Source organism: Rhinopithecus roxellana, chromosome 4 (assembly GCF_007565055.1).
Source record: "Rhinopithecus roxellana isolate Shanxi Qingling chromosome 4, ASM756505v1, whole genome shotgun sequence".
In the NCBI taxonomy this organism is placed as follows: Eukaryota; Metazoa; Chordata; class Mammalia; order Primates; family Cercopithecidae; genus Rhinopithecus; species Rhinopithecus roxellana.
In genome coordinates, this window is record NC_044552.1 from 123,917,782 (window position 1) to 123,931,915 (window position 14,134).

Sequence of the window (14,134 nt, forward strand, 5' to 3'; positions counted from 1 at the left end):
TCCTAATTCTCAAGTACAATGCACTACTTTCAGTTCTTTATTTACTTGAACTTTCTGTGACAGGTGACATGATGGACCATTCCCTCTTTTTTCCCTTCATTATCTAGTTTGCCTTTTCCTGGTTTATTTCCTATCTTGTGGGTTACTCCTTTTCTGGGTTATTCTTTCTCTGTCCATCTCTCTTAAACAGATAACATTCCACACTTAGTGTTGGTGAGTTCCAACCAGAATTCTACACTGGGTTTTGCTTTTTTCCACCTAAGTGCATCTGGACTTTTGATATCACATATCCGGGTAATCATTTTAGAAAATAGTGTTTCCTTAATATAGGCAAAGGCCAAGCCAATCTATCTTCTAATTAATTTGGTGAGGGCTTTCTTTCATTTGTAGCAATTGATGCTTTTCATCTAACAATTACATTATATTTGCATATTTATCATTGGAACAGTCTCTGCTTGTTTTAAACCCTGTGAAAACTATGCCCTGCTTTTCAGGAATGCTTCGAATGACTTGTATGTACTAGAAAAACTTGTTTACTAAGTGAGGACCCAGAGATGACTCTTCACTTATTCCTTCATTGTTCCCGCTAGGATTGTGTATTCGCCTTTCCATTTTTCGATAGAGCTGTGAACGCGATCTACTGCAGTTAAAGCTTAGCAAACAAGATAGGCAGAAGCTAAGGGGCGGGGTGAAGACCCGCGTGCAAGAAGGCTGGCTTCACCAGATAAAGAAGACAACCGTCCTCCATTCTGTCCTCTGCTTTTTTGCACGCAGGCTAAGAGGCGTTCACCATCTCTACGTCAGGCTTCAAAGAACAGCTCCCTTGCAATTTTGCTGATACCCCCATTCCTTAGCTTGGAACCGGAGGGGCGGTGAGGGCCGCTGTCACTCAGCCCCGCGGACCAATAGTAAAGGGGTGAACCCCGCCTTCTTCCTTGAATTGTGCTGCGGGCATGCGCATTGGGCGTCCCCACGCCACCGCCCATCAGCTGAGAATTGCTGCTGAAGGCTCCAGGGTCGGTGGGTGACGGTGGTCGGAGGTGTAGGAGGGAGCCGCGGAGGTCCAGGTAAGAGGACCCTGGGGAGGGAGGTTCCCTGGCCGTGCGACAGGGAGGCGCAGTGCCCCTGCGGCGCTGCGCCTCCTTGTTTGTGCGCGTGGTCAGGTGGCCGCCGCCCTGCGCTCTGCAGCAGGCACTCGGTAGGTAAGGAAGGGCCGGACTGCCCCGGCTCCCGGAACGCCTGCGGCTCCCCACGCCCCCAGGCCGGGTGCAGGGGCGCGGCGCATTCCGCATTCCTGGAGCGCGCGGCTGTGGTTAGGTGGGCCTGGCCAGCTACGCACCCGCCGCTGTCCCCTGGGCAGCGCTCCCGAGGCGCACGGCGGGGCGGGCGCCAGACCCGGCTAGGGCCCAGCTCAGGAATCCAGACAGGAGCAAATGACCTCTTCCTCTTTTCAAGTCACGGATTGAAAAACACACTTTAAACTTTCCGAATATAGAGGAACTGAAAAATGTATGGCTGTAGCAGACAAACCGTATATGTTTGCTTATTCAGTGGCTCATAGTATTTGTTTTTTTTGACTTGATGACTTTAACATACTTTCTTTGACATTCTTAGTATACACGTTTAATTTACATAAAAACCTTTAAACATACATAAAATATTTCTAGTATTTCCTCCACCTTGTTTTCTAGTTACTTACTTTCTTTAAATTCAGACAAAGAAAAAAAGTTGCATTTCTGATCAAATGCTGTGTGTTTTTTCCCACAAATTTCTCACATTTGCTTGGCTCTTATCTATATACGTTAATTTTTGTTTACCTCAGATCGTTGTATTCTGACTATAATTATATATAGTATATAAAACTTGCCCAGAATCTTGAAGAAAAGAAAGTAATTATGAAATGCTATGTTATTTAATAATGTTGGAAGTGAACGTTTCTTCTGCAGGTTCTCTGAGCACGCCTGGGCAGAGGTGTTAAACTGTGTTTGTGATATGGCCGGGCCTTATAGGCCACTTTGAGAAGTTGGCCTCAGACTTGTGACTAGTTAAGAATTATGCTCTTAACTTCACAGTGTCTGCAGGGGTTAATATGATACCATATTAACTCATTAACGTCATCATTTTTCCTCAGATAGTTACTTATGTTTCTCTTGATAACAAAATCAATCCTCATTTTGATTATGACCCCAAGCTTTAAGTGCTGATGATTGAAAAGTAAATTATAGAAAATATCCACAGTAAGTCTGAGTACAGTTTGCTGTGATTCCATTTAATTTGCAAGTTTCGTGTGTGAAAGTGTGAAAAAAAATAATCCTTGATATTGTGAACTAAAACCAAGTAGTACAAAAGTTCAGTGATGGAAGAGCTAAGGCCAAAGAATGCAGTTAATGTAGTTTGTGCAGAGGATACTTATGTAGACAGTTCCTGGAGCATTTAGTATGCACCAGGCACTGTAGATTACACAGAATGACAAGGTCATCTATCCCCTATTTATATTCCAGAAGTAGCTCCTGTTTGTATTCCAAAGGTGTAGGGATCAATAATAAACGTTTGTATTCCAGAGGTGTAGGGATCAATAATAAACAGTAACTAATTAGACTATTGAGTATTGTGAAGCAGTAAGTTAGATTGACAAAGAGTGGCCTGTGGTGAGTTCTCACTTTCAGATCAGAGTGGTCACAAAGATTTCTCTAGCATGTGATGAGGCCTTGCTGGGGAGAAGGAGCCAGTCACATGGAGATCATGGGAAGAGCCTTCTAGAAATAGGAAATGGCACCCAGCAAAGGCCCAAGGCAGCAAGGAGCCTGGGACCTTCGGGATCTGAAAGAAGGCACTGGAATTTTATGTTTTAGAAATGGTAATATTTACCCTCACGCTGGGTGTGTGTTCTTAGGAAGTGAGTACATTCATTCATTCTACAAATATTTGTTAAGCACTTATGATGTAGCCAGGCACTGAGAATAGTGCAATCTACAAAACAGACAAAAAAATGCTCACCCCCCACCCCTCAGAACTTATTTGGAGTAGAGGGTAGAGAGAAGTCCAGTTGTTTATGCTGATGTTAATAATTAAGAAAGCGAAATTGACCCCTTCTTTGCCCAGAGTAGATTTATAGAGCATGAGATATATGCTAAATGGAAATCTTAAGGATTCTACAGTATATCTGATTTTAACTGGGAGTAGTGTTTGATACTTTAAGATGACATTTTAACGTTCCCTTTGTTCATTCTTTTGTGTTCTTTAGAAGCAGTCTTGAGAAGACGCTCATCTGAGTGTTGCACTTTGATTCTCCCTTCCTGTTTTTCTCTTTATGGTGTTTGTGTATCTTCATAGAAAGATGATTATCGCGATGTGGAGATTGGCACTGTGCAATAGCTCTTTCTGTGATAATGGATGTGGTCTGTGAATGAGCTGTCCAAGCTGCTGGCCACTAGGCACACAGAATTTTTGAACGTTTGAAAGGTGTCTAGTATGACCGAGGGACTGAATTTTTCATTTAACTTAATTTTAATTAATTTTAATTTTTTAAAAACAAGAGCTACAATGTAATTTAAGTGATATACAATATAAAATGGTGTAAATTGTCACATCAAAAAATGAAATGTAGAGTAAAAGTGTAGTTTCTTACTGCAGTTACCTTGTTAGCAGCTTATAAGTTTTTTTTGCTTTTGTTTTAATTGACAGATAATGATTATACATATTTGTGGGGTACATGTGATACCTCAGTAGATGTATACCATGTGTAATGATCAAATCAGGATAATTAGCATATCCATTACCTCAAACATTTAACATCTCTTTGTGTTAAGAGGATTCACAATTCATTCTTCTAGCTATTTGAAAATATGCAATAAATTGTAATTAATTATAGTCACCTTTTAGGGGTATAAAACACTAGACTTCATTCCTCCTAGCTAGCTGTATTTTGGTGTTAGTTAACCAACCTTTGGCTATCCCCCCTCCCGCCATCCTTCCCTGCTTCTAGTAACCACTATAATTTAAATTTTAACAGCCCATTTAGTTAGTGGCTACTCTATTAGTGCAGGTCTAGGTAATGAATTATATAATTATTATTCTGAGCAATGAAATAGGAATTCTGAGTGGGTTTTCAAAAGTATTCAACAAGAGTACTTTAGTGCATAGCTGCTCTGGGCTAGGTAATGGAGACTAATGTGGAAAAGCAGACATCTGAATCAGCACCCATTTAGCCTGTATGCAGAGATCATAAACTTTTAATCAATTTGTAGTTACCTATCCTATCTGTCTATGCATGTATTTATATATATATTTTTTAAAGACAACCATTTGGTTCCTTTCCTTTGTGTGTCTCATTATCAAAAGAGCCAACTGTTGTTGCCTTTTGGATACCACGTATTAGAAGAATAATAGAGAAAAGGAGTAAGCTATTCCTCTGTGTTACCTTGATCAACTCCTGTAGTTATCCCAAGCATGTTCCTTCATCTTAGGAGTGGGAATAGCAAAACTTCATATGGGGCTTGCAGAAAAGTGGTAAATTTGGTTTTTCTTTTTTCTTTCTTTTTTTGAGACGAGTCTCACTCTGTCGCCAGGCTGGAGTGCAGTGGTGTGATCTCGGCTTACTGCAACCTCCGCCTCCTGGGTTCAAGCGATTCTCCTGCCTCAGCCTCCTGAGTAGCTGGCGCTACAGGCGCATGCCACCACACCCAGTTAATTTTTGTATTTTTAGTAGAGACAGGATTTCACCATGTTGGCCAGGATGTTTTCGATCTCTTGACCTTGTGATCTGCCTACCTCCGCCTTCCAAAGTTCTGGGATTACAGGCGTGAGCCACCGCCCCCAGCCCAAATTTGATTTTTCTAACTGAGTGAGTTCATCTGCCCTCAATTTTGTTGTACGAGGAAGCAGTATGGTTTAGTGTTTAAAAAATGTCGGCTCTATGGTTATTTTCAAATTTTAGCTCCTTTGCTTAAGCAGATTATTTATTCTCATTATGCTTCAATTTCTTCATGTAAAAAAATCACATTAGTAATTATACCCACATCATAGGCTTATAATAATTAACTGAGAAAATAAATTTAAAAGTCATAAGCACAATGCTTAGGAAATATAAGTCCTAGATGAGTGTTGGCCATTGTTAACTTTGTTTTATTTTACATATCTTTCTATCTTTCGCAAATTGCTTTTCATTCTTCACTCGTGATTCCTGGCTGGATACAGTGGCTCAAACCTGTGATCACAGCACTTTGGGAGGCTGAGACGGGAGGGTCGCATGAGCCCAGGAGTTCAAGACCAGCCTGGGCATCAAAGTGAGACCCCCATCTCTATAAAAAAAAATCAAAAAATTAGTGGGATGTGGTGGCAGGTGCCTGTGGTCCCAGCTACTCGGGATGCTGAGATGGGAGGATTGCCTGTGCCCGGAAGTCAGGGCTTTAGTGAGTTGTGATCACACCACTACACTCCAGCCTGGGTGCTCTTGTCTCAAAAAGCAATGACAACAACAGCAATGCCAAACAAAGAAAAAGTAAAACAAAACTTATGATTCCAGTCAATCTAAGTAGCACCACTTTGGGTAAATGAAGCCAGTTGCCAATTGTCTCACCAGCAGGAACCTTCTCACGTTTAGTAGCTTGAGGAAAGTGATGAAGAAAATTGATTGTGTTTGTGACTAAGTGATTGATTTTCCAGAGAGGAAAAAAGGTGGCCTTGCAAGAAAACAGTGAGAAGACTTGGACTTCACTGGTGTGAGTTTTAGGGGTAAGGAAAATGCTGTAGAATACTGTCCTTGACTTGATAGAACTGTTTATGGGAGAGAGAGTAGGCCTCAGGTGTGGTTGCATGGTTTTTAGACAGGTGAGTTTCTGATGGTCTTGTGCTGATGTTGGTCCTGCAGCCGCAAGAACAGATCATAACTTTCATCTGTGTAGGGTGGAAAAGCAATTGTCTCTGGATGTGCATTATCTCATTTTGATCCTGGCAATGGGCCCAAATGCTACGTGTCTTGCCCAAAGTAGAGGTTTCTTGTTGCTACTTCCATTGTGTGCTGCACAGGAAATGGCTGAGTTCTTGTAGCTTCACAGACATGTAGACACGAGAGAAAGCCAAGGGTATGACTGGATACATGGATGTGCGACTCATTCAGGTATAGATTAAAATGGAACCATGTGTGTGGAGGAGCGTCCCCAGAGAGTACAGGAATAACAAACTGAACAATTTTTCACTCAATGTGTTTGTTCTGGCTTGTAAGCCAGTTTTTCCAGAGATCTACTTGATAGAGGGAAAGGAGAAAGGAAGATATCATTGAACTAAGAGAAAATTGTCTTTATCCATACCTTGGAATATTGTTTGGCGATAACAAGGAATGAAGTACTGATATATGATACAGCACAGATGGACCTTGGAAGCATACTAAGAGAAAGAAGCTAGTCTGGAAGAACACATTGTGTGATTCCATTCCTATGAAATGTCCAGAATAGGCAAACCTATAAAGATACAAAAGTAGATTAGGAGTTGCCTTTGGCCAGTGAGGTTGGGGAGAAGTGGAGAGTGATTGCTGATGATTACAAACTTTCCTTTTAGAGTAATAGAAATGTTCTAAAAGTAATGATTGTACAATGTTGCGAGTATATGAAAAACCACTGGATTGTGTTCTTCAAGTAGGTGTATTGTTTTGCCATATCTCAATAAAGCCATTTTATGTATATAAATTTAAGGGGTGCACATGCGGTTTTGTTATGTGGATATATTGCATAGTGGTGAAGTCTGGGCTTTTAGTGTAACCATCGCCTGAATAATGTACATTGTACCCATTAAGTAGTTTTCTCATCCCTCACCCTCCCATCCTTTTGAGTCTCCAGTGTCTTATTATTCCACACTCTGTCCATGTGTACACATTATTTAGCTTCCGCTTACAAGTGAGAACATGCAGCATTTGACTTTTTTCTGCATTTCATTTAAGATAATGGCCTCCAGTTCCATCTGTGTTGCTGCAAAAGACATAACTTCAGTCTTTTTAAAGGCTGAATAGTATTCCGTTGCATTTATATACACTACATTTTCTTTATCCTTTCAGGAATGTTAATAGACACCTGATGGGCACTTAGGTTGATTCCAAATCTTTGCTATTGTGAATAATGCTACAATAGGCATACAAGTGCAGGTATCTTTTTGGCATAATTTTTTTTTTCTTTTGGGTAGATACCCAGTAATGAGGTTACTGAATCAACTATTAGTTCTATTTTTAGTTCTATGATGACTTGCCATGCTGTTCTCTATAGAGGTTGTAATACTTTACACTTTCACCAACAGTGTGTTCCTTTTTTTCTGCATCCTTACCAACATCTGTACTTGTTTGACTTTTTTTTTCTTTTTTCTTTTTTTTCTGCTCAAGATGTGTTTGTGGATGACTTTTTAATAGCCACTCTGACTGTTGTGAGATGATGTCTCATTGTGGTTTTAATTTGCATTTATCTGATGCTTATTGATGTTAAGCGTTTTTCATATGCTTCTTGGCCATTTGTATGTCTTCTTTTGAAAAATGTCTATTCATGGCTCTGGCCCCTTTTTAATGGGGTTATTTGTGGGTTTTTTTTTTTTTTTTTTTGTAGTTTGAGTTTCTTGTAAATTCTGGATATTAATCTCATTGGATGTATAGTTTGCAGATATTTTTCTCCCATTCTGCAGGTTGTCTGTTCATTCTGTTTATTATTTATTTTGCTGTGCAGAAGCTTTTTAGTTTAATTAAATCTCATTTGTCTATTTTTTGTTTTGTTGCCTGTGCTTTTGAGGTCTTAGTCATAAATTCTTTGCCTAAACCAATGTCCAGAAGAGTTTTCTCTAGATTTTCTTTTAGTATTTTAATCATTTTAGGTATTACTTTTAAGCCTTTAATCCATCTTGAGTTGATTTTTTTTTTTTATGTGATGACAGATAAGGGTCCAGTTTCACTCTTCCGCATGTGGTGATCCATTTTTCCCAGCACCATGTATTGAAAAGGGTGTCCTTTCCTCAGTGTATGTTTTTGTCAACTTTGCCAAAAGGATCAATTGACTGTAGATGTGTGACTTGACTTCTGAGTTCTCTATTCCATTTCATTGTTCTGTGTGTCTGTTTTTATATGAATATCGTGCTGTTTTAGTTACTATACCCTTTTAGTATAATTTGAGGTCAGGTAATGTGATGCCTCCAGCTTTGTTCTTTTTGCTTAAAATTGTTTTGGCTATTCAAAACCTGTATTTGTTTTTTAAGTGACTTGGAGATACATTTAAAATTGCATGGTTTCAAGGATGTCCCGGATGGTGTTGGTGTCAATGAATCCCCATGTCTGCTCTTTTTCTGCCTGGGCCCAAGTCCAAGGCTACCTGGAAGGAAGTTTATTCCTGTCTCCCCACTGTAGTGGTCCAGCTGTCTGACTTTAGGTTTGAATTTATCCTTTTATGAAATTGCTTTTGGATCTACCTCTAGGATTTGGTGCGATCCAAAGAGCGCAGAATAGATCAACTGTACCTGAGAGGGAAATTGGAGAATATCTAAAAGCAGCCAGGGCTCTCAGGGTGGTCAGACACATTGAAAGTGCACCAGAGTTGCAGGCATGGAACCAGTACTGTTCTAACGGTCTCAACAGTACAGCTGTTGTGCTTCCTGCCAACACTGTCCCTTAGAGCGAAGACACATTTCACTGTGGCTTCTTCTCTCCCAGAAATCTTCTGTGACCTTAGTTCTATGTGGTAGCAAGCATGGATAGCCTTGGCATCAGAACCCTGGGACTGAATCCCACCTCCACCTGTGGGTGGGTTGGGTTGCCATTACTTAATCATAATAAGCCTGCTGTTTGCTCATCATTAAAACAAGAATAATGCCACTTAATTTAAGGAGGAGGTTGTGAAAATTAGTCTATGTGAAATACTTTTCATGTCGCAAATGTGTGAGAAATGTTAGGCCATTCATCTCTTTCCCTTTCTGTTGTTTCCCCCTTGTCCCGGCTGTGAATCATCTGATTCAGGGTTGACCAGGAACCTTCCCTTCCTTTAGTAAATACCATACTGCGTGTGGCCTTTCCATGTGCTCTGGGTCTCTCCACCCCAGCCTTTGTGTCCTTGCCATTGTTGTTCTGCATACTGGTCATAACCAAGCATCCAGATCTTATGTTTCTGTTTCATAAATTCTTTCTAGACGAGGGTGATGGCCGTTTTTTCTTTTTGTAGCCCCTCTCATTTTAGCCTAGCATGTGATCTTTTATGGATTTGTGGGTTTTTTCGTTGGTTTGCATTATTAACTGTATCCTTCCTCCTAAATGACAAACTTGATTTAAGCAGATACTGTGTCAGTGTGTTTTGTTTGTTTTGTTTTGTTTTGTTTTGTTTGTACCTCCTAAGCGCTTAGTTTAATGCTGGGCATGTAGCAGGCTCTTAGTAGAGAGCTGGCTTACAAATTGACCACCAACAACTTTGCGGTATTCCAGTGCATATTCATGGAAAAGATGGAGTGGCAGTAGTTGAAATTCTTTGCTGTGCACAGTTCAGTATGCAGGGTCATTCCTTTTCAACCTTCTTTCCAAACCCTGATTGGAGTGGTGTGGATTGAAGAGGTAGAGAATGTCATCTCACCTGCCTCCAGTGGCAATATCTCAGTGTCTCTTCCATTCTGAGATGCTGGCTGCTGAAAGGGGAGAGTCATTTGTTCTCCTTCCTCTGTCAGGAAGGTTTGATAAACATTTTATATGACATTTGCTTCTCAGTAGTTGGCTCTGCTATTTCAAATTTAACCTTTTCCATGAAAATTAGAGCCCTATTAACCATACATTCCTGAGCAAGTCCTGTGTGTTTGTTAAATTAGATATTGAGGTTGGTGCAAAAGTAATCGCCATTTTTACCGTTACTTTTAATGGCAAAAACCACGATTAAAAGTAATGGTAAAAACCGTGATTACATTTGCACCAACCTAATACAGTGAAATTTCTGGGGATAGCCTGGAGTCTGTGTTCCATTTAATCAATGTTTAAATGCCTGTTTGTGCTAAGAGTTGTTTTTAATATTGGAGAAAGATAAATAGCATGTGGGCCCTGCCTTATAATTGTTTGGGGTTTAGTTAAGGAAAAAATATGTAAACAACTAAAATTATATATAGGAAAGGGATTTAGTAATTTTTCTTTAAGAGATCAAAGACGTTTTCAAAGGGAATATGCAATTTAAACCTTATTTTAATTGTTTGATGTGTTTAACATAACTCTGTCCTTTGAAGTCCAGTTTTTTTAATAGACATGAGAGTTTTGCTATTTGATATGTCACTTTGCCAGATTTCAACTCTATTAGATTAATCAAGTTTGTCCTTGTAACCTCACAGTTTGTTAATTTGGAAAATGTAAGCCAGTAACTTAAAAAATATAATTGTGTGCCTTTTATATTATTTAGGTGACTGCTTAGAAAACTGCACAGCCTACCAACATCTGATGAAATTAGCGAATAAGCACATCAGCCATGTCTTACACTCCAGGAGTTGGTGGTGACCCCGCCCAACTGGCCCAGAGGATCTCTTCCAACATCCAGAAGATCACACAATGTTGTGAGTTGAGATTTAAACGGTCTTCACTGTTTGTATCCACTCTTAACTGAACTTGGTGGAGGTTCATAAAAGGACAACTCTGAGAGAGGGAGGAACATTCCTCTAACAACAAGTTTTAAAGGACTCACACTCTTTAGAATGAATGCAAGAGAATTATATTTGAGATAACACTTACTGCATTTTTCCATAGGAAGTCAGGGCCAGGCACATGATACATTATTTCATTAAATAAAATAAAGATTTAAAAGGATAATGGATTCTTATATCTGCTTTAAAGCTATCTGGTTCTAGATGAGATGATGAGACCTGATGACTCAGTCTCATAGGTTTGGAACCAGGTAGCACTACCAAGGGCTTAAGGAACATAAAGCTTATTAAAAGTAAAATCTAACTGGATGTGGGTTAGGTTAATCTTACGACAGGCAAGTATGTGGTACCTTATTAAGGAGCAAGAAGAACTAAGGAGGGGAAGTTTTAGTCTATTGAGGAAGATATTATAGAAAATCAGACCTGCGTTCCACACAAATTACTCTTTGCTATACTTGTCAGAGATAGAATACCAGTAGACTGATGCAGTGTGACACTTCATTCAGAACTATTCATCGTCAGGATATGTATTAAAAAAAAAATCATTATAGCAGATTGGAGCAGATAAGTTTTTTTTTTTTTTTTGACCTTTGTTTTTTGTTTCTAAATTATGGCTAATCAGGTGCATCCAGTCATCTTCCTCTCAGTGTTTGGCCCTCGGGGCATTACCTGAACTCTCATCCTTCAGAGTATGTTAGTACAGTTTTATTCTTCAGCCTACTCCCTTACAAGGCTATTCTTTTTTACAGAATGTTAACACATGGCAGAAATAATGTTTTCAAATGACCATACTGTGTTTCTTTACCTAATCATTAACTCCCCAACAGCTGTTCCTCTACCTGAATGATTTAAATGAGATGCCAGTGTGTTTTAGGAGCAAAGAGAATAAAACTAGACTCTAAAAAGGTGCTGCTGTGTACAATGGTATAAAATAACCCTTATTCTGATTTGGGAGATTTCTGGGTTTTTTACCTATTCCTGGAAGAACAAGAAAGTGCACAGTGCCAGGCACCGTGTTGTGCGCAGCAGGGAATATAGGAACGGTACACTGAGAACTGCTGCAGTTTGTCACAGGCCACCAGCATTGGCTCTGCTTTGCTCCTCTGGCATCAGATCTGTTCTGATGGTGGCCACAGAAGAGCCTCTTTTCTTATCTTTTCTTTTCTTTCTTTCTTTTTTTAATGGCTCCCTTGCTGCTGGTTAGAAATAGCACTGATCTGCCCTAAGTGTATCTGGCTACCTGTGCAAAAATTAAGGAAGTTTATAATTCTAATTACATATGTGGAAAATTAGGACCTTTATGCAAGAAAGGAGGCCAAGAGGCCTTCCTCCAAAGAATAGAATAAGCATCCTGTGTTGGGAAAGCTGAACAGTGTCAGGAATTGAGGATGAGGAATGACTGTCCTGTACCGAGATTGTTGAAGTAGCAAGCAGTAGGTAGTATGAAAGATACTTGGATTGAAGATTGTGTGTGAACATGAACTGGAAGGAGAAAAGCGTCGACTTAAATCAGGCCATGTTCCCTAAGAAGGAGATCAGTTGATTCAGTGGATGAGAAGTGACAAACTGGGCCAGAGTCGAATATTTATGGCACAGTTGGTAGCTTAGTGTGTGAATACATTCGGGGCAGTCTTGGAGCATGTGAAGGACTGGCGATGATACTCCACAGTCTGTGTGAAGAGCTGTTAAGAAGACTGGGACTGTTCATGCAGGTGAAGGTACAGTTACCGTCTCCAGATATTTGAATCACTGTCATGTGTGAAACAGAAGCCATATGTTCTGCATGAACGTGGGAGCCTCCACAAATGTACAGAAGCTACAGGTAGTCAGATTTCAACTTGAGAAGGAGGAAGCGCTTTTGAATAATCCGGGTTGTTAAGGGAGAATTGCCTCCCTCAGGAGGAATAAGATTCCTTATCAGTGACCAGAAAAAGGATGGTCAGATATTTCTCAGATTTGTTAATAAGAATTTTAAACATAGGAATAATGGTTCAGACTAAGAGGGTTTTAATTTTGATATTGTGTTGGGATTCATTCCACAAATAATTTTGGGGGCACATAGTACTTGCTAGATTTTGTTCCAAACTGTAGGAATGTAGCAGTAAACAATCTATAAGGTCCTATTCTCATTGTAGTTTACAGTGTAGTAAGGAGAAATAATGAGCAACTTAATTTTCTATAAAGAAAGTACAGTGAAAGTGAGGTGAGAGCAAGTGACCGGAGAAGCTGCCTTTACTTTAGATGGTCTTTGAGGATGAAGAGGGACTGGTAGTGAGAAGATTCAGAGAAAGGGCATTTCAGACCGAAGGAATAACTAGTATTAAAAATTCAAAAGCAGACCTGGGCTTGAAATACTCAGAAAATAAGGAAAAGGGAAAAAGCCTACGTGGCTGAAGCACAGCATCTGGGGTAAGAGTGCCGGGAGATGAAACCAGAGGAATCTGGTAGGTCAGCTGGGGCCTTGCAGGTCGTTCAGGGAGTTTAGATTTCATTTTAAGAGGCAGTGGAAATCACTGGAGGCATTTAAGCAGGGGAGAAACATAATCAGATCTACATTGTGAAAAAATTACTTTGGCTGCTGCTTAGAAAATAGACATTGGGGGAATAGCAGGGAGGTATGCTGGTCATCATAGAGGTCTGGGGAGAGAGATGCTGGCTTGCACCAGGGTGATGGCAGTGGGGATGGAGAGAAGCAATGAGTGTATTTTGGAGGTAGAGCCAGTGGGACTTGCTGATGCATGTGGGTAGGGATGGTAGAGAAAGGAAGGAGTTAAAGATGACTCCATAGTTTTTGCATTGAGCAACCAACTAGTTGGTGGCAAGTGTGTACTGAGATGGGAGGGACTACAGTTCAGGACAAGTAGGGGAGAGTTTTGTTTTGACTAAGTATATTTTGAGATATCATTTAGATATCTAAGTGGAGATATCAAGCATCTACTTTAGATACAGGAATTTGGAAGTGAGAGTGTCGTCAGAGTATAAATGGTATTTAACACCATGGGTGTAAAGTAATCACGTGAGAGGGAGTAAAGAGAAGAGGCCTGGAACATTAAAAAATGTTGAAATCAGGAAAGTAGCATGAAGAATCTAAGGAGTGACCTGTGAGGTAAGATAAAAATCAAGATGTGGTAGATTTCTAGAAATTAAACAAAGAATGTTTCAAGAATGAGTGGGGCATTATCTGTCTCTAACGCTGCTGAGAGACTAAGATAAAAGCAGATAATTGGATTTGGTAAACTGGTGACTTTGAACATAATGTTCTCATAGCCATATTGCAAGTGTAGATGGAGGAAGCGAAGGAGAAGCACCCACTGTTTCCATTTTAAAGAGACTTTCCAGATTTCCTCCTCACCTCTGCTTATGTAATTGATCATGTGGCTACACCTAGCTGCCAGAGAGGCTGAAAACATCTTAAGATGCAAGATTTCAGTGTGCTCACTAAAATTGTGGATTATTCTATTTGAGAAAGAAGGGTGAGAGAATCAATATTTGGTAGGCAACTAGCAGACTC

General features: G+C 40.0%; 1 protein-coding gene across 1 annotated transcript in view; it reads left to right on the top strand.

The window, feature by feature from the left end:
* Nucleotides 1-874: 874 nt before the first annotated feature.
* The window catches only part of STX7 (syntaxin 7), a 54,904-nt gene continuing 41,644 nt past the window's right edge, over nt 875-14,134 (top strand). Inside the window, exons 1-2 of the mRNA XM_010357899.2 lie at nt 875-1,067; nt 10,386-10,536. Coding sequence (XP_010356201.1) covers nt 10,452-10,536 — 85 coding nt within the window. The 5' untranslated portion in view covers nt 875-1,067; nt 10,386-10,451. The remainder of the gene's footprint in view (nt 1,068-10,385; nt 10,537-14,134) is intronic.